The following is a 24,646-nucleotide window of genomic DNA, read 5'->3' on the forward strand; positions in this document are numbered from 1 at the left end:
GGAGAACCCACCTGAGGGGCCACATGCTGCCACCAGGGTGGAGACCAGCACGGCCTGGCACTGGGGGAGAGGTGCCCGGAGGCCCGCCCTGTCCGTGTTGCTGACGGACGAGGTGCCACAGCACGTGGGGTGCTGGGTAGCAGTGCCGTCAGAGGCTGGCCACACACCCAGTGACGCAAACGTGTTCTTCGCAGCATTATGTCCAATATTCCCAAACCGGATCCCTCCGGAGGTCCACGAACGGTGAACAGATCATACACTGGGCCTGCTCGGGGGACTCCCACACAGCAGTGAGCAGTCACAGCCTCACGTGGTCCTGTGGGGCCGCACAGTCACCCAGCTGAGAGAGGGAGGCCAGACAGAGTGGATGCTGTGCCTGTCATTTCTGAATCTCGCTGGTGCCCCAGGAGGCACAGCAGTGGGCACCTCTGGAGGAGAGGGTCCTGGCAGGGCAGAGGGGCCACAGGACACTGACTGGTTCTGGTTCCGACCCAGGTATATGACCCAGGTGCAGCTCATGGACACTCGTCAGAAGGTGTGCCTGTGACAGGGGCACTTTGCCGAGCGAGTCGTGCTCTGTAATACACCATCCTGCAGGCCCTGCAGAGGGTGCTCTGGGAGACTCTCTGGGTGCCAGGCCTCTCCCCCGACACCCCTGATTCCAGCCAACCCCAGCTTTGTCCCCCAAGGCCCTGGGAGTGGAGGGGCCTCTGCACTCAGGACCCCTGGGCCTGCTTCCTGCCAGATGGGTTTTTGGCCGAGGTTCCATGCGTCTTGCTCCCGTGGGCAATGTTCTCTGCAGCCATGGGCACCCATCTCACGCCTGTCCTCTCACTTTCAGGGCTATGAAGGCCTCGTGGAGGGCGGCGAGAACATCAAGCAGGCCAACTGGCTGAGCGTCTCCAACATCATCCAGTTGGTGAGCCTGGGACCCTCCCTGCTGTGAGCGCGTGTGCGTGCTGGGACATGCACACGGGCACATGGAGGAACAACAAGAGGGTACACAGATGCACACACACAGACACAGGCAGTGACACACACAAGGGTTACACAGGTGCACATGTCAGACACACACAGAGACACAGACACTTAGACACATAGAGGGACGCAAAGAGGGACAGACAGACACACGAGACAGACACACACAGGCACGTGAGCACACAGAGGGACACACGGGAATACGCAGGTGCACACACACAGACACACACAGAGACACACAGCCACACACAGGGGGATGCACAGACACACACAGAGACACACAGCCACTCACAGGGAGATGCACGGGTGCACACACACAGACACACACAGACACACAGCCACACACAGAGGGATGCACGGGTGCACACATCAGATACACACAGAGACACAGAGACGCACAGAGAGACGCACAGACACACACAGAGACAGACACACACAGAGACAGACAAACACAGAGACACACAGAGAGACACACAGGGGGATACACAGGTGCACACACACAGACACACACAGAGACACACACAGAGACACACAGCCACACACAGGGGGATGCACAGACACACACAGAGACAGACACACACAGAGACACACAGCCACTCACAGGGAGATGCACGGGTGCACACATCAGATACACACAGAGATACAGAGACGCACAGAGAGACACACAGACACACACAGAGACAGATACACACAGAGACACACAGAGGGACACACAGGGGAGGGATACACACACACACAGACACACAGACACACACAGACACACACAGAGACACAGACACACACAGAGACAGACACACACAGAGACACACAGGACACACACGGGGGGGACAGACACACACAGACACAGACACACACAGAGACACACAGCCACACAGGGAGATGCACGGGACACACACACAGACAGACACACACAGAGACACACAGCCACACACAGGGGGGATGCACAGGTGCACACATCAGATACACACAGAGACACACAGAGAGGCACACAGAGGATGCACAGACACACACAGAGACACACACACACAGAGACAGACAAACACAGAGACACACAGAGACACACAGAGGGAGACACACACAGAGACACACACAGACACACACAGAGACACACACAGAGACAGACAGCCACACACAGGGGATGAGACACAGACACACACAGAGACAGACACACACAGAGACACACAGCCACACAGGGAGACACACAGCACACACATCAGATACACACAGAGATACAGAAATGCACAGAGAGATACACAGACACACACAGAGACAGACACACACAGAGACACACAGAGGGACACACAGGGGGATACACAGGTGCACACACACAGACACACACAGAGACACACAGCCACACATAGGGGGATGCACAGACACACACAGAGACAGACACACACAGAGACACACAGAGGGACACACAGGGGGATACACACACACACACACACAGACACACACAGACACACAGCCACACATAGGGGGATGACAGACACACAGAGACAGACAAACACAGAGACACACAGAGGGACACACAGGGGATACACAGCACACACACACACAGACACACACAGAGACACACAGCCACACACAGAGGGATGCACGGGTGCACACATCAGATACACACAGAGATACAGAGACGCACCGAGAGACACACAGACACACACAGAGACAGACACACACAGAGACACACAGAGGGACACACAGAGGGATACACAGATGCACATATCAGATACACACACAGATGCACAGAGACACACAGACACACACAGAGACAGACACATACAGAGACACACAGAGAGACACACAGCCACACACAGAGAGACACACAGAGGGACACACAGGGGGATACACAGGTGCACACACACAGACACACACAGAGACACACAGCCACACATAGGGGGATGCACAGACACACACAGAGACAGACACACACAGAGACACCCAGCCACTCACAGGGAGATGCACGGGTGCACACACACAGACACACACAGAGACACACAGCCACACACAGAGGGATGCACGGGTGCACACATCAGATACACACAGAGACACAGAGACGCACAGAGAGACGCACAGACACACACAGAGACAGACACACACAGAGACAGACAAACACAGAGACACACAGAGAGACACACAGGGGGATACACAGGTGCACACACACAGACACACACAGAGACACACACAGAGACACACAGCCACTCACAGGGAGATGCACGGGTGCACACATCAGATACACACAGAGATACAGAAACGCACAGAGAGACGCACAGACACACACAGAGACAGACACACACAGAGACACACAGAGGGACACACAGGGGGATACACAGGTGCACACACACAGACACACACAGAGACACACAGCCACACATAGGGGGATGCACAGACACACACAGAGACAGACACACACAGAGACACACAGAGGGACACACAGGGGGATACACAGGTGCACACACACAGACACACACAGAGACACACAGCCACACACAGAGGGATGCACGGGTGCACACATCAGATACACACAGAGATACAGAGACGCACCGAGAGACACACAGACACACACAGAGACAGACACACACAGAGACACACAGAGGGACACACAGAGGGATACACAGATGCACATATCAGATACACACAGACACATAGACACACAGAGACAGACACACACAGGGGGCATGCACACTTAGGGACACAGGCTACACACCATCCCTCAGGGGATTGGCTCCAGGCTGACTATGCCATCCAGTCGCCTTGGGGTCACGGGGGTGGGAGGTGGTGGGTTTCAGAGATCACAGGGCTGGGAAGGCCCCAGATGTCTCAGCTTCCAGCTGCGGGCTGAAGAGGGCCCCCTGGAGGGGGCCTGCGCGGCCTCAGCCTCTCGGCGCCTCCCCCGCCTTCCCCTTTATCATCCTACTTAGTGAGGGTGGGGGTTGAGCAGCTCAACGCCCCCCTGGGGTCAGGGATTCCTAGGCAAGGAGGTCTTTGAACCAGGGGTCTATGGGGAGACCCTAGTCCTCCCAAGAGCAGGGACCTTTGTGGGGCGCCTGTCACCTCTGTGTCCTGAGCCACCAGCTGACACCTGCTTACTGAAGTGATCTGTTGTCATCACGAGCCACACATGGGTCAGCAGAGCAGTGGTGATGGGCCTTACCCAGGGTCATCCAGGCACGGCCAACCCTGAGGTGCTACCCACCCCTCCTGCCCAGGGTGGACATTCCCAGGGCACTGTGCTCTATAGGCACCCTTGGGAACTAGCCGGTTTATCGAGGCCTGGTGGGTCCCGCAGGGCACAGACGAGCCCTGTTCTTGGGCCTCGTCAGACCCCGTCCCCTGTTCCCCTGCTCTGGAGCCGTGCTCCCTGACCCCGTCATGGGTGGGGCTGCGGCAGCCTGGATACCTCGTCCTCCACCCCAGGGGTCCAAGAAGGACAGCCGTCCTGCCTCAGGCCTGGGTCCAGCTGTCGCTCTGCTCCGACCCTGTGTGTGAGGGTGGCCATCCTTCTGTCCTGAGAGAGCACCCAGGGAAGGGGTGTTAGGCCAAGTGTTAGCTGGGAAGTGAAGCTGCATGAAAGGTGGGCACTAAGGATGTGGGAGGAGCTGGTGTTTGGGGAGGAGTGAGGAGCGGCACAGAGCACAGGGGGTGGGGGGGCAGGAGCAAGGGGAAGGGGGCAAGAGGGGCCGGAGGAGCTGGAGGGGCTCCGGGAGGGAGCAGGCTAGGCCAGGGGCAGCTCTGACTCGCATTTTCCGTGAAGTCTGAAACCAGCCTCCTGGTCTTGGGAGCAGCATGGCGTGGCCCGGGCACATTGTCCTCTCCACCTGGCTGAGAGCAGGGGATCCACAGGTGTTCTCGTGGGACACTGGCCGAGGCTGAGCAGGGAGGGGCCACGTGGATGCTGGCGTGAGCTGCCCAGGCAGGTCCCTGTGTTGGCTCCCCACGTATCCACCAGAGTACATGCATGTGCGTGTGCATGGTGCACGTGTGCGTGTGTGTGCGCGTGCACACGTGTGTATCTGTGTGCACCTTACAGATCTCAGAGCCTGCTCACCCCTTGCCTTGTCGAGCTCCCTGAGCCTGGTGTGGACAGTCTCCTCCTCGCACACATGAGGAGACATGCCAGGGAGCAGGGGACACCTGCCCAGGCTTCTGAGGAGCCCCTGGCCTCAGCCCTCTTAGTTCTTTGGGGTCCCCAGTTCCCCTGCCCAGTGCCCAGGCTTCTGCCATGCCCCATTGGCTCAGGCTTCCCCTCCTCCACGCAGGGCGGCACCGTCATCGGCAGCGCCCGCTGCAAGGCCTTCACCACGCGGGAGGGGCGCCGGGCGGCCGCCTACAACCTGGTCCAGCGCGGCATCACCAACCTGTGCGTCATCGGCGGGGACGGCAGCCTCACTGGGGCCAACATCTTCCGCAGCGAGTGGGGCAGCCTCCTGGAGGAGCTGGTGAGCGAAGGTGGGTTGCGGCCCAGCCCGGACACAGCAGCTCGAGGGCAGGGAGTGGGCAGGACCAGAGGAGGTGAGAGGCCGCCTGGCTGCTGGCCGGGAGGAGGGGCCTGGGCGCTCCAGGAGGTGCGGGCCAGGGTGGGAGGTGCTCACCTGATGCTCCGAGTTTGGCCAGTAGTGAGGCCTCCTGGGGCTAGACGGCAGTTCCCAGGCTGCCCTACCTGCGCTGCGGGATTCGTTCCTGGATGTTGGTTATGGGCTTGTCCTAGTTGGCAGAAGCATGATAGTTAAAATCTGGTAACATAAGATGTAAAGTCCTGGGGATCCCCGATTGGAAAGTGGCCTATTGGAGCTCCCTTGGTTCTGTGCCACTCATGGGGACGTGGAGGTGAGGGGTGCACACTCCAGGATTTCCCTGGGGGTCTCTGGGTAGGGGATGAGTCTGTATTCGATTCTAGTGGTCCAGCCACTGCTCCCCTCTCCACACTTGGGACCCCTGCTGCAGGACCTGGGGAAGGGGAAGCCGAGCCTGAGGGCCTGATCAGGTTGCACTGCGGGTGGGCTGAGGGAGGTGATAGGGATCAGGGTCTGAGCCCCATGTTGTGGCCACGGGAGCTGGGTAGAGGCACGGAGGCTGCAGCCGGACTGGCCCCTTCTTCCCAGGCAAGATCTCAGAGGGCACGGCTCAGACCTATTCACACCTGAACATCGCGGGGCTGGTGGGCTCCATCGACAATGACTTCTGCGGCACCGACATGACCATCGGCACAGACTCGGCGCTGCACCGCATCATGGAAGTCATCGACGCCATCACCACCACTGCCCAGAGGTTAGTGAGGCCTCCACCCGGCCAGGCCACCCAGCAAGCAAGCTCAGGATCCCGTCCCCCAGCCAGGGGCTGAGGTGGCCGCTCTGCAGAGTCAACAGCTTGTCAGTGTGATTCCATCCCTAGGGGTCTGTGCTGGCTGCCCTCAGCCCCCAGTTGGAGGGAGATTAACAGTGGGGTGAGCAAAAAGGCCTTTGGGTCTGGTCCCTACCCTGCCAGGTTCCCTTGAGCCCTGGGTGGGCCACGGCTCATACAGGGCTCCTGTGGCCCTGGGCGATGGTGCATCCCGCAGGGGTCCTCAGCTGCTAGCTAAGACAGCCAAGCCCAGGCCAGGCAAATGGCCTTTAGCCTCAGGAACAGAAGATCAGTGAAAACCTGTCTGACACCGGGTGTGAGCCCAACAGAGGTGACTCCTAGTGCAGAGACTTGGCCGCCCTGGGAAGGACAAAGGCTGCCTGTCCTTGGGCTGCCCCCGCGCCCTCTGTGTCCCCCAGGCGTGCTCTTGGCTGAGCTGGGGCTGTGGGTGGCGGGACACAGGAGTCCAGGCTGCTCTGGGGGCCTTGGCACTGATGCCTGCTGTCCTCTCTGTGTCCACAGCCACCAGAGGACCTTCGTGCTGGAGGTGATGGGACGGCACTGTGGGTAAGGGGCGGTCCCGGTCAGCGGGGGCCCGGGGCTCCTGGGGAGCTGGGGTAGGACGCGGGACCTCCTCGGTGCCCCGCCCATGGCGGGTGCTCCCTTGACTTTCTGGGTGTGAGAGCCGGGGTGGGGACTGGGAGCCCTGACTCTGGGGCTGGCTGCCGCTCAGAGCTGTACCTGCTCTGTAACCCTGGGCTCAGGGTCTGGGGTGCTGGGTGGGGGTCCACCCACTGCAGCCCCACCCCCTCCTGCCCTTGCAGGTACCTGGCCCTGGTGTCTGCCCTGGCCTCGGGGGCCGACTGGCTGTTCATCCCTGAGGCGCCCCCTGAGGACGGCTGGGAGAACTTCATGTGTGAGCGGCTCGGCGAGGTGAGCGGCTGAGGGTCTTCTCCCAGGGTCCCTGCTGTGAGCACGGCAGGAGCAGGGACACAGTCAAGCTGGCTTCCTGGGGGCCCTGACTGCTGAGCCTGAGTTGGGGGGATGGCCTTGTGAAGTAGGTGCACAGGGGCGTGCGGCAGGGGCTCGTGGGGGTGGGAGCAGCAGGGCTGAGGCTCATCCAGGAGGGGTGAGCGGGGCACCTGAGCCAGGGCGCCCAGACGCAGCTCTCTGGCCCCTCAAGATGAAGTTGCGGCCTCTGGCACAGAACAGGCAGATTCTCCGGCCTAGGTAGGGATCCCCAAAGCCGCCAACTGGAATAAACTGGCCACTTGGCTAGGCCAGGGCTCAGTGGTGGACAGGAGGGCTAGGATAGGGGTGGGAGGTACCCTTCCATGAGGTGGTGCTCAGGGGCTGTGGTCTGGGTTCGAAGCCGGGGAGCCCCTGAGACTGTGCTCCCAAGTTCACGCTCAGGCCCAGTCTGGGACCCTAACAGGCTGTGTCCACCCATAATGTCCTCTGCAAACTGGCCCAAGGGCAGGACGAGCGTGGAGGCTGCCTGGGGCTGGGCCTGCTGTTCCGGCATCCTGGGGGCGGTCAGAGCCAAGCCCAATGCTTCCTGCGTGTCCCTCTCCCCATGTGACCAAGGAGGTGGCCTCACTCCCATCCACTGGTGAATGCTCCGCCCCTGCCCGCCACCCCCACCACCCAGGGCTTTGTGTCCCTGCTGCCCAGGACAGTGGGCGGGGCTGAGGGTCATGACTGCCTTCTGGAACCTTACCCAGGGAAGGCAAGGGTGGGACTGAACTGAGCCTGGCAGCGAGGCCGGCCAGAGGCCTGTGTCCTCTCCTTGGCTGGAGTCCTTGTACCCCCGAGTGGCCACGTAGCCTCAATGGGTGGAGCACCGCTCTGAGGGTGATGGTCCCTGGCTGACCTTAGCCTTGCTTTTGACCTACTTGCTGAGAACTGGGGGCTGGTCTTCCTGGAAGTGGCCTGGACTCAGGCTCACACACCCTGCTGCTTTCCTGCTTTGTGTAAGGCCCTCAGCCCCACCCCAGCCCCACCCCCCAGGGCTTCCCTGAGCCTCAGTTTCCCCACCTGTTACATGCAGGTGTCACCCTCTGCCCTGCCCACCTCCTGGGCTGCAGTGAGTGAGGCGGGGAGGTGTGGGCCCTTCTGGCGGCTTCACTGCACTGCACCACCACCACCTACTCCAGGCAGCCCTCCATGCCTGGCTCCCCGTCCCCTCTGCACCCATGCCTTGCAGGAGCTACTCCGATCCTGTCTTTGTCACTTTCTTCTAGTGCTGTGGGGCCAACGGGCTGGTGGATCAGAGTGACTCTTACAAATGTTTGTTGAGGAAATAGGTGAAAAGCACTTTTAAATCCCCCAAGACCCTCTCATTTGCAACAAGGAGTGATGCTAATTCATCCTCACCAGCTGAGGCAGGAAGGCTTCCCTCAGCCTGGGGAGTGGGAGGTGGGCAGGAATCCTCCAGTCCCCTAGCCCCCTGCAAGTTCCTCCTCCCTGATCCCCAACCCCAGGTGGGGCAGCAGGGTCCTGGTTCGCCCACATGAACCCTGAGGCGTGGACCCCAAGGAGGGCTCCAGGTGTCTGGGGACAGGTGTCTGCAGGCTGGTGGCTGAGCCCTGGGGTGTCTCTGACCCAGACTCGGAGCCGAGGGTCCCGCCTCAACATTATCATCATTGCTGAGGGTGCCATCGACCGCAACGGGAAGCCCATCTCGTCCCGCTACGTGAAGGACGTGAGTGAACCCCTGGGTCATGTGGGATTGGCAGGGCCTTGGAGGGGGCTCCCCTTTATCTCCAGTCCCCACGTACTCTTGTTGGGGCCCCAACCCTGGCCCCAGGAGGGAGTGTCCTCAGCCCCAACGATTGCCAGATGTGGAGTGGGCATGGCTGGGACCCTCTGAGAAGCCCTGGGCCCCCAGGCTGAAGTGTGGCCCCACCTGCCGGGAGCCCTGCATCTTCTGGCTTCCAGTCTTCATTCAGCACAGCCCCCCATCCTAGGAGCCCCGTCCAGTCCCCCACCAGTGGTCCCAATGGCTGAGTCTAGCCCCTGCCAGCCCCTCAGTGACAGGGGTGCCCACCGCCCATGCATATCAGATTCATAACAGAACAGCTGGGGCTTTGGGGGCTCCTTCCTAACTGTGACCTGCCCCACCTGCCTGGTTCTACCCCAGGGCCCTGGGCCCCCATCCCCCAGTGGGGCACAGCCCCTGGGAGCCTCCATGCCCATCACTTTGGCCACCCACCCTGTCCTCAAGTCCCGTCAGGTGCTGCCAGGAACTGGCCCGTCTGCCGCTACAGTGCGCTCTGGGCTTCCTGCTAGTGTCTGGCGGGGCTGACGCACAGGGGCTGGAGGCCATGACGAGCTCCTACAACCCGGCATGCATGCGGGAACACACAGAGACACACGCAGCCATGGTGACACGGAGGCACATGCAGCCATGGTGACACGGAGGCACGCCCGCACAGTGACATGGAGACACACGCAGCTATGGTGACACGGAGACACACGCAGCCATGGTGACACTGAGGCATACGCAGCCATGGTGACACAGAGGCACACCCGCACGGTGACACGGAGACACACACAGCCATGGTGACATGGAGACACACGCAGCCATGGTGACATGGAGGCACACGCAGCCATGGTGACACGGAGGCACACGCAGCCATGGTGACACAGAGGCACATCCACATGGTGACACGGAGACACACGCAGCCATGGTGACACGGAGGCACATGCAGCCATGGTGACACAGAGGCATGCCCGCACGGTGACACGGAGACACACGCAGCCATGGTGACACAGAAGCACGCCCGCATGGTGACACGGAGACACACATAGCCATGGTGACATGGAGACACACGCCCCCACAGTGACACGGAGACACACGCCTGCACCGTGACAGGGAGAAGCATGCCCCCATAGTGACACGGAGATACACGCCCCCATGGTGACACGGAGGCACACAGCCATGGTGACACGGAGACACGCCCGCACGGTGACACAGAGACACACATAGCCATGGTAACATGGAGACACACGCCCCCACGGTGACACGGACGCACACACAGCCATGGTGACACGGAGACACACCCACACACGCAGGAGCATGCACCACACACACACATGGAAACAGCCCCCTGCACACTCAGGCTGGGCCAGCTCTGTAGGGCCGCTGGGGTTCTGACAGCCTGAAATCCCTGAGGCGGATGGGGGACGGGAGGGAAGAGCACTGGGGGCCATGAGGTGGCCCTGCCCAGTGGGGAAGGTGTGGCAAATCCGAGGGCCCCTGCTTCTCTGTCCCCACGAGCAGCTGGTGGTCCGGAGGCTGGGCTTCGACACGCGTGTGACTGTGCTGGGCCACGTGCAGAGGGGAGGGACCCCCTCCGCGTTCGACCGCATCCTGGTAGGTGGGGCCTCGCCCTGGCGCTGGCTGTGCGTGCACGGGTGGCGTGGTGCGTGTGATGCCTGAGTGCATGTGTTTTCACTGCCGCCAGTGTTCATAGTGAGACCGAGGCCTGGCAGCCCAGGCTCCCCAGCCTCCTGGTGATGACTTTGATGGGACTTTGGGGAGGAGGGCTGGGGTGCAGCGGATGTCAGGTTGTTCTGAGTCTGGCCAGTGGGCCGGGTGCCTCAGCTCCAGGGCCCAGGCGCTGGGTCCTGGCCCGAGGGGGCATCGGTGTCCTGATCGTTGCTGGTGCCCCCTCACCCTCTGCAGGGCGGGAACACTGCTGCAGCCACAGGGGGACAGGGACTCAGTCAGGGAGGCCCCTGGGTGGAAAGCGCCTGCCTGTGAGGCCCTGGTCATCCTGGGGAAGGGCGTGGAGACCGCGGGGCAGGTGGGAGTTGTGCCTGGGCCTCCGGTTCTGCGGATGCTGATGGAGACACAGGATGCCTGGGAGGGAGCCACAGGAGGAGCAGCTTGCTGCTGGTCCCCGAGCTCAGGCCCACAGGGAGTTACAGCAGGGGGGCCGGCTTGAGATGCTCCCGGGGGACGGGGGGCCTTTCCTCCAAGGCTGTTCCCGACACTCACCCGGCCAGTGTGGGAGGCCCGGCGTGGTGCACGCAGGGACATGCTGTCTCACCCAGTGGAGCCACAGGCCTCACTCCCCACGCACCTGTGTGTTCCCGCTGTCTGTGCTGGGACCCAAGTTTGTGGTTTGTCCCCACGGAGGGCAGTCCTTACCTGTTTTAGCTGGTCCAGCCCACCAGACCATGCCCCCATTTGCACCCACATCAGAACAGCTTTGGCAGAGGGGCCGGAAATGAGAAACCTCATCATAGTGGAAAGAACCCCAGAAACCCAGGTCCAGCCCTGCGGCTGCAACCGGAGTGCAGGTGCCACGGCCTCCAGCAGGGCTGCTGAGACCTGGAAATGGTGCTGGTGCAGGTGAAAGATGACCACGTGGAATCAGCGTTTCTAGAATAAATGGTGCCACTTATTCTAGAAGCTTCTAGCACACAAGTGCGTGTGTGTATGTGTGTGTGTGTGTGTGTGGTGGGCAGGATCTGAGGGCTGAGGCCTTGTGGGTCTGCCAAGGGACGTGTGTGTCACGGGGCTGGCTCCCTCCCGGCTGCACCTGCCTGAGCTCTACCAACCTCTCCCTGTTTAGAGCAGTAAGATGGGCATGGAGGCGGTGATGGCGCTGCTGGAGGCCACGCCCGACACGCCGGCCTGCGTGGTCAGCCTCTCGGGGAACCAGTCTGTGCGGCTGCCCCTCATGGAGTGTGTGCAGATGGTGAGCACTGGCCTGCCCAGGGTGCCCAGGGTGAGGAGGTCCCGGGCCTTTGTGCTCTGCTGGGCTCTGCTGTGCTCCCCACCACAACATGGAGCTGCCTGCCCTTCCAGGCCTCTCAGGGCCCAGCCAGCAGGCCTGCTGTGAGGGCCCCCAGCCCATCCCTCTCGGAGTCCTGCTGCTCCCCCACGTGTGTGACAGGGAGCAGGCGGTTCACGCAGCACCACCTCCTGGTGTGCCCACCCTGGTGCATTGCTGCTCACCTCAGCAGGCCTCAGGGTGTCCAAGGCCTGCAGTCATCCAGGGGGAGGGAGGTGTCAGCAGATGCCTCAGGTGAGACAAGTCCCAAGAGAGGTGTGGGGGGCTGCAGGGAGCTGCTGAGCCTGTGGGGTTCTGGTGAGCTGGAGTTTGCACGACCCTGGGGGGAGCCAAGGTCACTTAGCCTTCCTGAGCCAGTGGCCTGGGACAGGTCTTGCACTGGGCAGGGTGGGGATGAGAAGGTGAAGGGGAAGTGAGGGGCCAGAACCACTGGGACATCTTGTGTTGTCAGAGAAGGGGCCACTGCAGGAAGGGGAGCGGGAGGTGAGGGCAGAGAGAGGCTGGGAGGCTGGTGGAAATGTGGGCACTGGCTCCCCTTCTGCAGTGGAGCCCGCCCAGGGGAGGCAGGCTGGCAGCAGAGAGGGGCTGCCCCGGCGCTTCTCCTGGAACACCCTCCTGCAGTGACCTCATGGGGCCTCGCTTTGGGGCAGGCTGGTCATTGGTGGTGTGAGCCTGGGGGCCAGAACTGCCTCGCCTTTCGCTCCTAGGAGGAGTGAGGCCCAGGTGCCCCTTCCAGGGAGGGGAGGACCCAGCAGGCCAGATGGGGTCCCCTTGCCCTTAGACCTCCCGATTGCCAGCAGTGACGGCTGCCCGGCAGGTCTGGGCCAGACCCCTCTCAGCTGAGTGTGCCAGACCCCTGTCTCCAGCCTGTGCTTCTTGTTTGCTTTAAGACCAAGGAGGTGCAGAAGGCCATGGACGAGAAGAGGTTTGACGAGGCCATCCAGCTCCGAGGCGGGTGAGGGCCTGGCGGGCCCCACATTGGGCAGTGGTCTGTTCTGTGGGGCCCCCAGCAGACTCCGAGTGTCTTGCCCATGGCCCCCCCTGCCCCTGACACGCGGACGTGCCCACTTGCAGAGGTGGCGCTCTGAGCCCCTCTCCTAGGGCATGCGTCATGCAGGAGACGGGGCGTGACGGTCCCTGTGACCAGGAAGCAGGCGGGCAGCCTGCAGGGCTGGGTGTGAGTGTGGAACACTGCACAGGTAGGGTCAGGAAGGGGGCCTGGGGAGGGGGCAGGGGGAGGGGACACCGCAGGAGGAAGCAGTGGGGGCAGGCCCGGGGCCAGGTCAACTGGATCCACAGGTCTGTTTCCTCTGGGTCCCTTGGCCTTGGAGCTGCAGAGTCCATGCTGGCTGAACGCGGGCACTTGCTTTGCTGAGGGGGCATTGGGAACGCGTGTTTAGAGGGATCTCTGCCGCCTGGCGATGGCACCCAGCCAGGCTCCATGGCGACAAGAGTGGGGAAGTGGGCCATGCCCGTGTTTGGCCCCTCGGAGGCTGCATTCTGGGCTGGGCTGTGGCTGTGCTGGGCCAGGCTGCTCGGCTGTGGCTGCATCGTGCATGACCCGCTTCCTTTCCAGGAGCTTTGAAAACAACTGGAATATTTACAAGCTGCTTTCCCACCAGAAGATCTCCAAGGAGAAGGTGAGAGCAGGCTGCGGAGCCCATGCCTGTCTGTGTCTGCAGCCTCCACCTGCCAGCTCCCCCACAGCCTGGCTCAGGGAGTAGGGAGCTGCCCCTGCTCAGGGAACCGGGACCTCCCTCCTGTCTGGGGTCTGAACTGCGGGCTGAGAGGGCAGGCTTGGCCTCTGCTTGACCAGTAGGCCCCAACAGCCTGTGTCTGGGCCTGGGGATTACACTGGCCTGTCGCTTATCAAATGGCTGAAGGTTGAGTCAGGCCCACAGGTTGCCTTGGAGAGCAGGGCTCCAGGGTTACGCTGTTGTTCCGTTGCGCAGTCGTGTCTGACTCTTTGAGGCCCCGTGGACAGCAGCACTCCAGGCTTCCCTGTCTTTCACTGTCTCCTGGAGTTTGCTCAGATTCATGTGCATTGAGTTGGTGATGCCATCCAACCATCTCATTCTCTGCCGCCCCCTTCACTTTTGCCTTCAGTCTTTCCTGGCATCAGGGTCTTTTCCAGTGAGTCAGCTCTTCGCATCAGGTGGCCAAAGTATTAGAGTTTCAGCTTCAGCATCAGTCCTTCCAATGAATGCTCAGGACTGATTTTCTTTAGAATTGACTGGTTTGATCTTGCTGTCCAAGGGACTCTCAAGAGTATTAAGACATGTTCCCAAACAGCTAAAAACTTCAGGAAATGGTCTCTCTTCCAAATAAGGACAACAGCAGGATCCATCTCTGAAATCATGGGACAAAGAAAGGGTCACACCAAGACAATCTTGGATGGTGGGGTCCTGGCCCACCCACCCCCATTTATCCCAAGAGCTGGTTGGGGGTGGGCAGCATTCCCAGGCAAGGCAGAGTGGTGTCCACATCTCCTTCCAGAACCCTCTGGGTTATGACCACCTCTGGGGCATCAGGCTGGTGTTACCAGGACCCACCAGAGCCACACAGCCCAGCAGAGCCAGTGGCCACACGTGGCTGCTGAGTGCTGGGAACGTGGCTGTCCCTAGTGGGGTGCCTGCGTGCCCCACAGATGTTGGGTCTGAGGAGCAGCAGGAGAAATGGGTGTGAAAGACCTGATTTCTTACATTGATTCCGAGTTGAGGCGATGACACATTGGTTCTATCAGGTTGAATTAACCATTTTATTACTATTAATTATTAATATTAAAGGGCTTCCTTGGTGGTTCAGTTGGTAAAGAATCCGCCTGCAATGCAGGAGACTCAGGTTTGATTCTTGGGTTAGGAAGATCCCCTGGAGAAGGAAATGGCAACCCACTCCAGTATTCTTGCCTGGGAAATCTCATGGACAGAGAAGCCTGGCGGGCTACGGTCCATGGGGTTGCAGAAAGTCAGACACGACTTAGCGACTACACCACCATTAATACGAAATTGGCGTCGCCTGCTTCTTTGCACTTTGTTGTGGCTGCGGTGGCCCCCTTGTGCTGCTCACCAAGGATTTTCTGGGGCGCTGAGCCCTGAGCGTGGGGTGACTGCCACTGGCAGGCACTGACTGTGGTCCCAGCTGCACTTGACTGACAGCGGCTGGAGTCCTGCTCCTGCCTTTGGCCCAGGACTGTGCGGGTTGTGGGCGGGGCCTGCACGGTAGCTCGGGTGGTCTTGAGCTGAGCATCAGGAGGCATCAGCGGGACACAGACCCTCCTGTTATGGGATCAGGAGGACAGGTGTTTGTCACGCCCGGGGGAGTCCAGTCCCTGGACGGTGTCCAGGCTGGCCCGAGGACCGGGGCCCTTTCTCTGGAAGCTGCTGTCTGCTGACTTCCGTCTGGGTCAGCGGCCCCCCAGCCCTGTGCCCACGTGTTTGTCTCTCCCTCTTCTCTGAAGACCAACTTCTCCCTGGCCATCCTGAACGTGGGGGCCCCAGCAGCCGGCATGAACGCAGCCGTGCGCTCGGCGGTGCGTTCTGGCATCTCCCAGGGCCACACGGTGTATGTCGTGCATGACGGCTTTGAAGGCCTGGCCAAGAACCAGGTAGGTGAGGCCGTGCCCGAGGCCGGTGGGGAGCCCAGCCTGTGGTGGTGCGCCTGTTTGCCTTTGGTCAGCTTAGGCTATGTCCCCGGCTGGCTTATAAACACACAAGGACCAAAGGACTCGCAATGTGGGCACGGGGAAAGGCTGGGCCTGCTCCCCTGGGTGGCGGGGGCACAGCTGGATCCACCTCAGCCTAGGTCAGCCCCTGAGACCCTGCTCCGACTTGCGGCTGGAGGGTCAGTCCCTGGCCTGGCCTCTGTCCCCCCAAGGATGTGCACTTCTGAGCACAGGCCTGTCATCTGTGGAGAAGTGGGCAAGTGCCCTGGCCTGCTCCCTGAAGCCATGCCTCCCCCTACAGGTGCAAGAAGTGAGCTGGCATGACGTGGCCGGCTGGCTGGGGCGTGGTGGCTCCATGCTGGGGACAAAGAGGTGAGCAGCTGGCCACTGGGCGGGGGATGTCAGAGAAACCAGCCCGGTGGCCACAGGCTGGGTCCTCCCTGGCTGGTGGCCTGTCTAGAGTGGGACACAGACCCTGCTGCCGGGGGCTTCCCTGAGGGCACCTGTGTAGAGGATGGCTATTAAGGTGACCCAGCCTGCAGAAGGCACCCCCTCGGGCAGGAAGTGAGGCTTACAGCCCAGGTGTGGGGAGGGCAGTGGCCAGTGCCCTGGCAGGTGCCAGGCCACCTGTCCTGCTGGTGGTCCCTTCACCCCCACCCACCCATGCCTCACCTCTGCCTCCCCTCTAACGGGGAATAATCACATTGCCAGGTCCCATGCCCACCTTCTCCTGTGGTCAGACATTGTGGACGTGTGTCCCTCCAGCCTGGCATTCTGTGCAGACTCGCGTATCCATCTGATTTATCTTCTGCAGGACGCTGCCCAAAGGCTACATGGAGAAAATTGTGGAAAACATCCGCCTTCACAACATCCACGCCCTGCTGGTCATCGGGGGCTTTGAGGTGAGGGGGCCGCAGGGGAGCATGTGGGGGCAACCCAGGCAGGAGGACCAAGTGGCCGAGGGCCTCAGTCTCCTGCTGGCGAGGGGCCAGTCCAGAGGGCTCTCAGCAGAGCTCTGAGTATTGGGGGGGGGTCCATGTGACGCTGGTGCTCGCTCAGCCCCCTCCATGACAGACATCGACTCCTGCCCTCTCCTGGAGGAACCTGAGCGCCTGCAGAATGGGTGGAGTGGGTCGGGGTCACGGCAGCTGGGCTCCTTCCTGCCCTCCTTGGAGTCCAGTTCCTGGGGATGGTGGCTACAGAGCTCCTGGGTGGGGCCCACCTGGTCTTGGCCCTGAGGGTGGGGGCAGGTGGGCTCAGGTGCCCAGCCCCACACGCACGTGGGGAGCAGGACCCAGGGGCCCCTTCTCTGGCCTTGGCCCCCAGACCAGCCTCTCCAGGGCCGGGCCTGAGCCCCCCATCCCCACAGGCCTACGAGGGGGTGCTGCAGCTGGTGGAGGCCCGTGGGCGCTACGAGGAGCTGTGCATCGTCATGTGCGTCATCCCCGCCACCATCAGCAACAACGTGCCAGGCACGGACTTCAGCCTGGGCTCCGACACGGCCGTCAACGCCGCCATGGAGGTGCGGGCTGGGCGTGGGCCGGGGGCTGGCTGGGAGTGGGGAGTGCGCAGAGGGGCTGCCGAGCAGGTAGGACAGGTACGGGGCCCCACCGAGGCTGGTGGACCATGTGGGGAGTGGGCAGGACCTGGCTGCCCCCCGAGGCCTCGTGGATGGCACCGGGGAGTGGCTGTAGGGTGATAGGGTGTGAGGATGATGGTGGGCAGGGCTGCAGCCGACCTAACTGAGCTGCTGTACTGGTGTGGACATCCAGCCATGGTTCTGTCTGGTGAAGCAGCCACATGGTGGCTCTGGGGGTACCCAGGGCTCTGGCTGGGACGTGGGAGGTGGGAGCCTTGTTCCGGGATGGGGGAGGGTCCCAGCAGGCTTGCCCCACTGAGCTCCCCAGGGGCGTCCCCCTGACTCTCTCACTCTCCAGACCTTTCCCACCCTATTACCTCTCATGAACCCAGCTCCCCCGAGGTTCCAGCACCTCCATTTGGGGGATCAGAAGCTGGAAGAGGGTGTGCTGCTGTAATAAGTGCTACATATTATTAGATGAAGAAGAAAATACAAGTGGAACAAGAGACTAAAGGAGACCCCAAACCCCCCACCCCTACTTCCCCCATCCCAGAATACCACGATCCTCAGGGGTTTTCTTAGAATCCAGCCTCCATCTGCACTGGCTGTGGGTCACTGCACCCACTGCTCTTCTGAAACTTCTGGTGCCCCTGAACCTCACCAGGTGGGGGAAGATAGGATTCTATTTTAGTTCACAATTCTGATTTCTGGTGCAGTTGAACATTTTCCATGCATTTATTGGTGGCCATTTATGGGTTTTTGGAAATTATCTTTTTCCACCATTTGCCTATTTTTCTCTGGGCACATTTTCTTTTTTATTTGTAAGTGCTCTTTACATATGTGGGACACAGACTCTTTGCAAACGCTGTGGCCGTCTCCTCCACTTTGCTCTTCATCTGTCATCTGGGGTTGATCCTCACAGTTCAGACATCAGTGACCTGCTCATCTGTTTTGGTTCTCTTTCCTCAGTTCTTTATCCAATACTCGCATTTCCTTGAACCATTCAGAGGTAGGATTGTTATCAGGCGTCACGTTATCCTTAGTGTGTGCAGAGCCCTCACTGCATGTGCTGTCTGGGCCCCTGTTTATGACCCTGACGTGGCAGGCATGTCTCCCGCTTTGGCAGATTAAGGCTCAGTACGCCCCTGGCCCAGGGTCAGGGAGAGGCTCCTGGCAGCGCCCCTGGCCTCCACCCACCACACTCTAGTGATCCCTCCTCGTCCTGGGGGCAGAATTGCCCAGACTGGGAATTCGATTCTGTGTGGCCAAGGGGAGGTTCATGGTGAGGCCTGCCAGCACCCTGGCACACAGGGCAGGGGCTGTCCCAGCCCCTCCCTGCCTCCGCCTTGGTCCTCAGCTTGGGCCAGAGACCTGAGTCCCTGTAGCGTCGTGGGTCCCTGCGGCCTGAAGGGCGGTCTCTGACTGCCTCCTGGCCCCCAGAGTTGTGACCGCATCAAGCAGTCGGCCTCGGGGACCAAGCGCCGTGTGTTCATCGTGGAGACCATGGGTGGCTACTGCGGCTACCTGGCCACTGTGACTGGCATCGCTGTGGGCGCCGACGCTGCCTATGTCTTCGAGGATCCCTTCAACATTCAAGACTTAAAGGTGAGCAGAGCCCCCGCCCTTCCTCCCGCTGCAGACCACTTGAAGGGGCTGGGACTCCAGCCAAGGAGCCATGGCCCAGAAGGCTGGGGACTCATCGCCTTCAAGGGGACCAGCCCATGACCCCCTGCACTCCTTCCCCCACAGTGCAGTCCCCTCACCCCTATTCTGTGCAGCACCCCCAACCCCTGTGCAGCCCCCCCACCCCATGCAGTCCCACCCCCTCGCCCCCACCTCCATGCAGCCCCCCTTCCCCGCCCTGTGGCTTTCCCACCCGGCCTCACTGTCCAGCCACTGGCCCACCCCCGCACCAGCCCTTCTAGTCCTTCAGGGCCTGCAGGACCAGCCTGCCCCTGTAGGTGGACTTGGGTCATGTTGGCCCTGCCTGTCGGGTATTCTGGAACGTTCCTTCCTGGACAGCCCGCGGCTGCTGGAGGGGGTGGGCAGTGCTGACTGATGCACCGACCTCACTCACTGTGGTTGGTCCTCCCTCTGCAGGCCAACGTGGAGCACATGACCGAGAAGATGAAGACAGAGATCCAGCGGGGCCTGGTACTCCGGTGAGGCTGCAGGCGAGCCCACAGGGCCTGGGGGTGGGAGCTTCCTGACCCCTGGGCTGTGGGTCAGGGCTGCTGAGGGGCAGCTGGGCAGAGAGAGGATGGGGGCTTAGGCAGTGGTGGTGGGGTCGAGCTTTCCTTCGAGCCTGTGGGCCAGCCCACAGGGGTGGGCTCAGCATCCCTGAGACTCAGGTCCCACCTTCCTCTTCCAGGAACGAGAAGTGCCATGAGCACTACACCACAGAGTTCCTGTACAACCTCTACTCCTCCGAGGGCAAGGGCGTGTTTGACTGCAGGACCAACGTCCTGGGCCACCTGCAGCAGGTGTGGGGGGTGGGGACGTGGATTCCAGAAGGCTGCTCCCTGACACCTGTGCCCAGGGGCCCAGGGGGCTGCAGCAGAGCGAGGACACTTCTCCATGCCCCTCCTCATGGGGCACCTGGCTGTAGGGGCTACTTCATCCACACACCCCTGACCCGAGTGCTCATCGCCCACTGCACAGGCAGGAGACCCAGGCTGTGTCTTGGTGAGACCCATGCTGTGGGTTCCCAGCCAGACGTGAGAGCTGTGTGCACCCACAAGGCACCCCTTCCCCAGGGGTTTTTGCCCACTAGTGGTGGGACCTGTCTGCTGGATGCAGGGGCCCACAGAAGCCTCCCAGTCGATGAGTTGGCGACCCACTACCCGGCCTCTGGAGGTGGCCTTTGGGCCAAATGTGGGATGGAGAAAGGGGCTGGGTTGCTATAGGCCGAGGGGATGGGGTGTCAGAACTCTCTGGGAGGGCTCACCTAGGTCATGGTCAGGCCAGGATGCTGGGCTCAGGCCAGGGCTGGGGCTGCCTGTGGCCCCACGGCTCCCCAAAGGCCAGAAGCTGGCCTCACCCACTGTGTTTCCCACGGCTCCCCAAAGGCCAGAACCTGACCTCACCCACTGTGTTTCCAGGGTGGAGCTCCCACCCCCTTTGACCGGAACTATGGTACCAAGCTCGGGGTGAAAGCCATAATCTGGATGTCGGAGAAGCTGCGGGCAGTCTATCGCAATGGTAAGTGGGGGCAGGCAGCAGCCGGCCCAACCTGCCCTCCGCTGCATCCCTGGTGTGGGGCTGCCATCACATGCCTATGTCCACAGGGCGGGTGTTTGCCAATGCCTCTGACTCGGCCTGCGTGATTGGCCTGCAGAAGAAAGTGGTGGCCTTCAGCCCTGTCACCGAGCTCAAGAAAGACACCGACTTTGAGTGAGTCCCTCCAAAGAGAGGGTGGACCGCAGGGCCCAGACCTGCCTGGGGCGAATGTGCTGGGAGAGGGGTGTGGCCACACTCAGCCCTGACCCCACAGGGTTGCCTGTCCACCACCGACAGGGTAGAGGGTGAGGGTGAGAGGGTAGAGGTCAGTGATGGTCAGGTCTGAGGGTGTACTTGATCTGCTGAGCCCTCCTGGGTGTGGGCCCCAGAGGGACAGGACCCCAACACAGTGGCCAGGTGTCCCAAAGGGATGCGCCTGGGAGCTACCCCTCCCCTGCCTCCGCCCCTGACCCTGACCCCGCCCCGCCGCAGGCACTGCCAGTCCCACCCCTGAGCCCACCCTCTGACACTGACCCTGTCCCGCCCCAGGCACCGCATGCCCCGGGAGCAGTGGTGGCTGAACCTGCGGCTCATGCTGAAGATGCTGGCACACTACCGCATCAGCATGGCTGACTACGTGTCCGGGGAGCTGGAGCACGTCACCCGCCGCACCCTCAGCATTGAGACGGGCTTCTGAAGCTGCGTCCACGCCCCGCTCACCCTGCACCCGCCTCCCCCAGCTCCTCGGGGCCAGGCTGCTGGACCCTGCGGGTGCGCGGGCAGGGGCTGTGGGCCGCAGGGCTGTGCAGGCTCCAGGGTTCTCACTGCCCCACTTCCTTTCTGCTGCCCTCTCAGCTCTCTCCTGGGACAGAGCACCCTGGGCACCCCCTTCCAGTGCAGGGGCATGCGCTGGCGTCTGTGTTTGGACATGGCTGCCCCTCTGCCTCAGCACCCCATGTGGCCTGGAGCCTCTCTCCTAGGCGGCCCTGTACCCTCACCTGCCCTGGGCCCAAGGCAGTGGGAGGGCTTACCCTGTGGACCTCACTGTGACCCTGCTTCTGTGTGCACTGGCCGCCGGGGCTGAGCAGAGCTTGTCACCTTTTCTAGGAATAAAATCACCTGACTGTGGAGTGCTGTCAATCTCTGGAAACCTGGGGAGGGTGGGCGGGCTGGTGGTCATCCCCCCACCTGTATGCATGAGTCTGGGGTCCTCCTTTGGCCCCTGGGCTGAGGCTGTCTCAGGGACATGCGTTCTCTGGGGCCATACCCCTTCCTGAACCAACAGCCCCTCACCCCTGTCTGTGTGGTGACCTGACCCCCATGCCAGTCGTGGGAGGACTTCTGAGTCTGACTCTGCCTGGGCTGGGGTCTCAGAAGCAGAGCCAAGGACCCTGGGACAGGTGGTGGTGGGAGGGACCACCCAGGAGACACTGGTGGGGGATCTGGGGGGCTGAGAGGCAGCTAGACACTTGTCACCACTGGGGTCTATGGGTGGGCTGACCCCTGGAAGTCCCTGGCTTGCGGGAGTGCCTGGCTCCACAGCAGATGCCAGCACCGAGGCGCCGAGAGGAGGACAAGCTGGATGTGGACCACACAGCTGTGCTTGGTGGGTCCCTGTCACTCTGACCAGGCTGCCTATCCATATGTTTCCACAGCAGTTACCTGGGCACTTCGTCCAGGGCTGCTCTGCCTGCACTCTTGCCCTTGGCACCCACAGAGGTCAGGTGAGGTTTTTTGGGAGGCCCTGACCTCGGAGGGTCCACAGGCCCAACTGGGAGTCCCCGGGTTGGAGGGCCTCCTGGTCAGGTCTCAAATGGCTGACTGGCTCTAAGGCTGAGGCTGGTGCCCACTTCTCTGGTTCCTTCATGTCCCACAGACCCTGGCTTTTTCCAGGGTTTTCGGATTGGTTTTGCTTAAATGTGCAGAGTCTACAGATCCTGGTAAAACCCTGGAATATTGGCCTCGCAGGCTCTTTCTCGCTTCTCCAGGCTGGGCACTGGGTGTCCTGGGGTGGCCCGGGCCCTATCACTGCAGGGGTCAAGGGGAGCTGGGCGCGGGTGAGGCCAGCACTGGGCAGTGCCTGGGCCAGCGTGGCATCCTGGCAGGCAGCAGTTGCCTCAGCAGCAGGGGAGGACCTGGCCCCATACTGGCCTCTGCCAGCTAGGACACTTCCTCCAGGCCTGCCATCTGCCTCCTTGGAGCCACTCAGCCTCCCTCCCTGGGGCGTGCCAGTGCGGGGCACATAGGGAGCTGCCTCCCAGGCTGAAGGACGTCAGCGGTGCCACCGGCCACCTGACCTGCAGCTGGGAAGCAGAGGGTGAGACTGTAGCAGCTGCAGGAGAGCCTAGGGGTCCAGCCCCACCGCTGTTCTGCTCCTCCCCGTCACCCGCTTTCCTCCTCTCAGCCAGCCCTGGGCTCCCCAAGCAAAGGGGTCTCCCTGTTTGGCCAGGTATGGTCTCACCAGGACCTCAGTGAGCTGCCTGTTGACAGAATTCCAGTGTTTGCTGCTCCTGAGCTCAGGGAGGGAAGGACCACAGCCTTCTTAGCCCTGATCTGAGGATGCCTGTCAGGGGGACTGAGGTCACCTGATCAGGGCAAGCCCACCAGGACACCCCCTTTCATTAAGGCAGAGTCACCTGATGAGGGGCTTCCCTGGTGGCTCAGCTGGTAAAGAATCTGCCTGCATTGCAGGAGACCTGGGTTTGATTCCCAGGTTGAAAAGATCCCCTGGAGAAGGGAAAGGCTACCCACTGCAGTATTCTGGCCTGGAGAATCCCATGGACTGTATAATCCATGGGGTCACAGAGTTGGACACGACTGAGCAACTTTCACTTTTCACTTTCACCTGATGAGGGCCTTCACTACATCTGTGAACTCTTCACCTTGGCCGTATAAGGCAGCATATCCACACTCAGATTGCCCTCCCACTTAGGGGTGGGGTCTTATCTGGTGGACACACCAGGGGTCAGGACCTTGGGGCACCTGAGAATCCCACCCCCTTCCCCAGACAACAAGCGTGGGCTTCACTTGCAGGGAGTGTGTGCTGCAGTTTCTCAGAACAGGGTGGGGTGGTGTGTACAGCCAAGGACACGCCACAGAGGACATAGCTGACTGAGGGGCTGCGGGCCCAGGAGCAGGGTGAGCCAGAGGTCATGCATCACCCTCTGGCTGCCTGAGGCTGAGGAGGAGCCTGGGAGGGGCTGAGTGAAGTCTGTTGCACACAGGGGTGCTGGGCATGTGTTCCCGTGGTCCAGAGAGCAGGAGCAATCACCCTACCCGCCTCGGGAAGCAGCCTGAACCCCCCATGTCCACAACTCCTGCTCTGCCCCCTTGGTCTAGGGCCACCCCGCTGAGAAAGGAGGGGAGTGTTTGAACCCAGAGCCCCTCTCAACACTGACAGCTGCCCCCAGGCCCAGGGCAGCTCTCCACAAGCCACACCCCCTCCCTGAGCCTGGTGCCCACTGGGGAGGCAGTCAGGAAAGGCTCTGGGACGCACGCGACCACAAGTGCATTGTTTTTCTGTCTCAGCATTCTCGAGCTCTTTCTTACGATGTGAAGACTATTATTTCAGGCCCTACCAAACCCTGCTATTTCCGCGAGGCTTCCAGGGAAGGCAGCCCATGAGTCATTCTTGCGGGGGTGATGGAACTTGGAACAGCATCCACCGAAGCAGACGTTTGTGCAGCAGGTTTAACCAGAGCCCTTCTCTGTAATCCTGCCGGCGGCAGGCTCAGCAGGTGCTGGACAGTGTTTCTGGGTAATCGTTCCAGAGGCTCCTGCGCAGGTGCGCTCCGACGGGGCAGTGGGAGGGACCTCCCCTGAGGGCCTAAGTGCAGGGGGCGGGGGAGGCCCTCAGGCTCTGTTGCAGACCCTGGAGAGTCCGGCCAGGGGACATCAAGGCCACAGGCAGTGTCTGTCTCAGTCTGATGGTCGAGTTGGGGTGCCCACACGTCAGGGTCCTCATCTGTCAGCAGTCCCACCCACTGGGTATGTGGGGACGGTGAGTGATACTGTCTTGGCTTTCCCACTTGTTGACATCTTGAGGAAGTGTTGATTCAGACACTA

At 61.4% G+C, this 24,646-nt stretch overlaps 1 protein-coding gene across 1 annotated transcript in view; it reads left to right on the plus strand.

The window, feature by feature from the left end:
* Positions 1-21,709, plus strand: part of PFKL (phosphofructokinase, liver type) — a 28,404-nt gene extending 6,695 nt beyond the window's left edge. The window contains exons 3-22 of the mRNA XM_070366809.1: positions 842-919; positions 5,235-5,424; positions 6,078-6,243; positions 6,838-6,882; positions 7,140-7,248; positions 8,924-9,019; positions 10,601-10,693; positions 11,901-12,026; positions 13,013-13,077; positions 13,699-13,762; positions 15,580-15,726; positions 16,085-16,155; positions 16,598-16,685; positions 17,153-17,305; positions 18,803-18,967; positions 19,463-19,524; positions 19,734-19,845; positions 20,464-20,563; positions 20,650-20,755; positions 21,131-21,709. Of these exons, the coding sequence (XP_070222910.1) occupies positions 842-919; positions 5,235-5,424; positions 6,078-6,243; positions 6,838-6,882; positions 7,140-7,248; positions 8,924-9,019; positions 10,601-10,693; positions 11,901-12,026; positions 13,013-13,077; positions 13,699-13,762; positions 15,580-15,726; positions 16,085-16,155; positions 16,598-16,685; positions 17,153-17,305; positions 18,803-18,967; positions 19,463-19,524; positions 19,734-19,845; positions 20,464-20,563; positions 20,650-20,755; positions 21,131-21,278 (2,184 nt within the window). The 3' untranslated portion in view covers positions 21,279-21,709. The remainder of the gene's footprint in view (positions 1-841; positions 920-5,234; positions 5,425-6,077; positions 6,244-6,837; positions 6,883-7,139; positions 7,249-8,923; positions 9,020-10,600; positions 10,694-11,900; positions 12,027-13,012; positions 13,078-13,698; positions 13,763-15,579; positions 15,727-16,084; positions 16,156-16,597; positions 16,686-17,152; positions 17,306-18,802; positions 18,968-19,462; positions 19,525-19,733; positions 19,846-20,463; positions 20,564-20,649; positions 20,756-21,130) is intronic.
* Positions 21,710-24,646: the final 2,937 nt, after the last annotated feature.

Source organism: Bos mutus, unplaced genomic scaffold, assembly GCF_027580195.1.
Source record: "Bos mutus isolate GX-2022 unplaced genomic scaffold, NWIPB_WYAK_1.1 CTG214, whole genome shotgun sequence".
In the NCBI taxonomy this organism is placed as follows: domain Eukaryota; kingdom Metazoa; phylum Chordata; class Mammalia; order Artiodactyla; family Bovidae; genus Bos; species Bos mutus.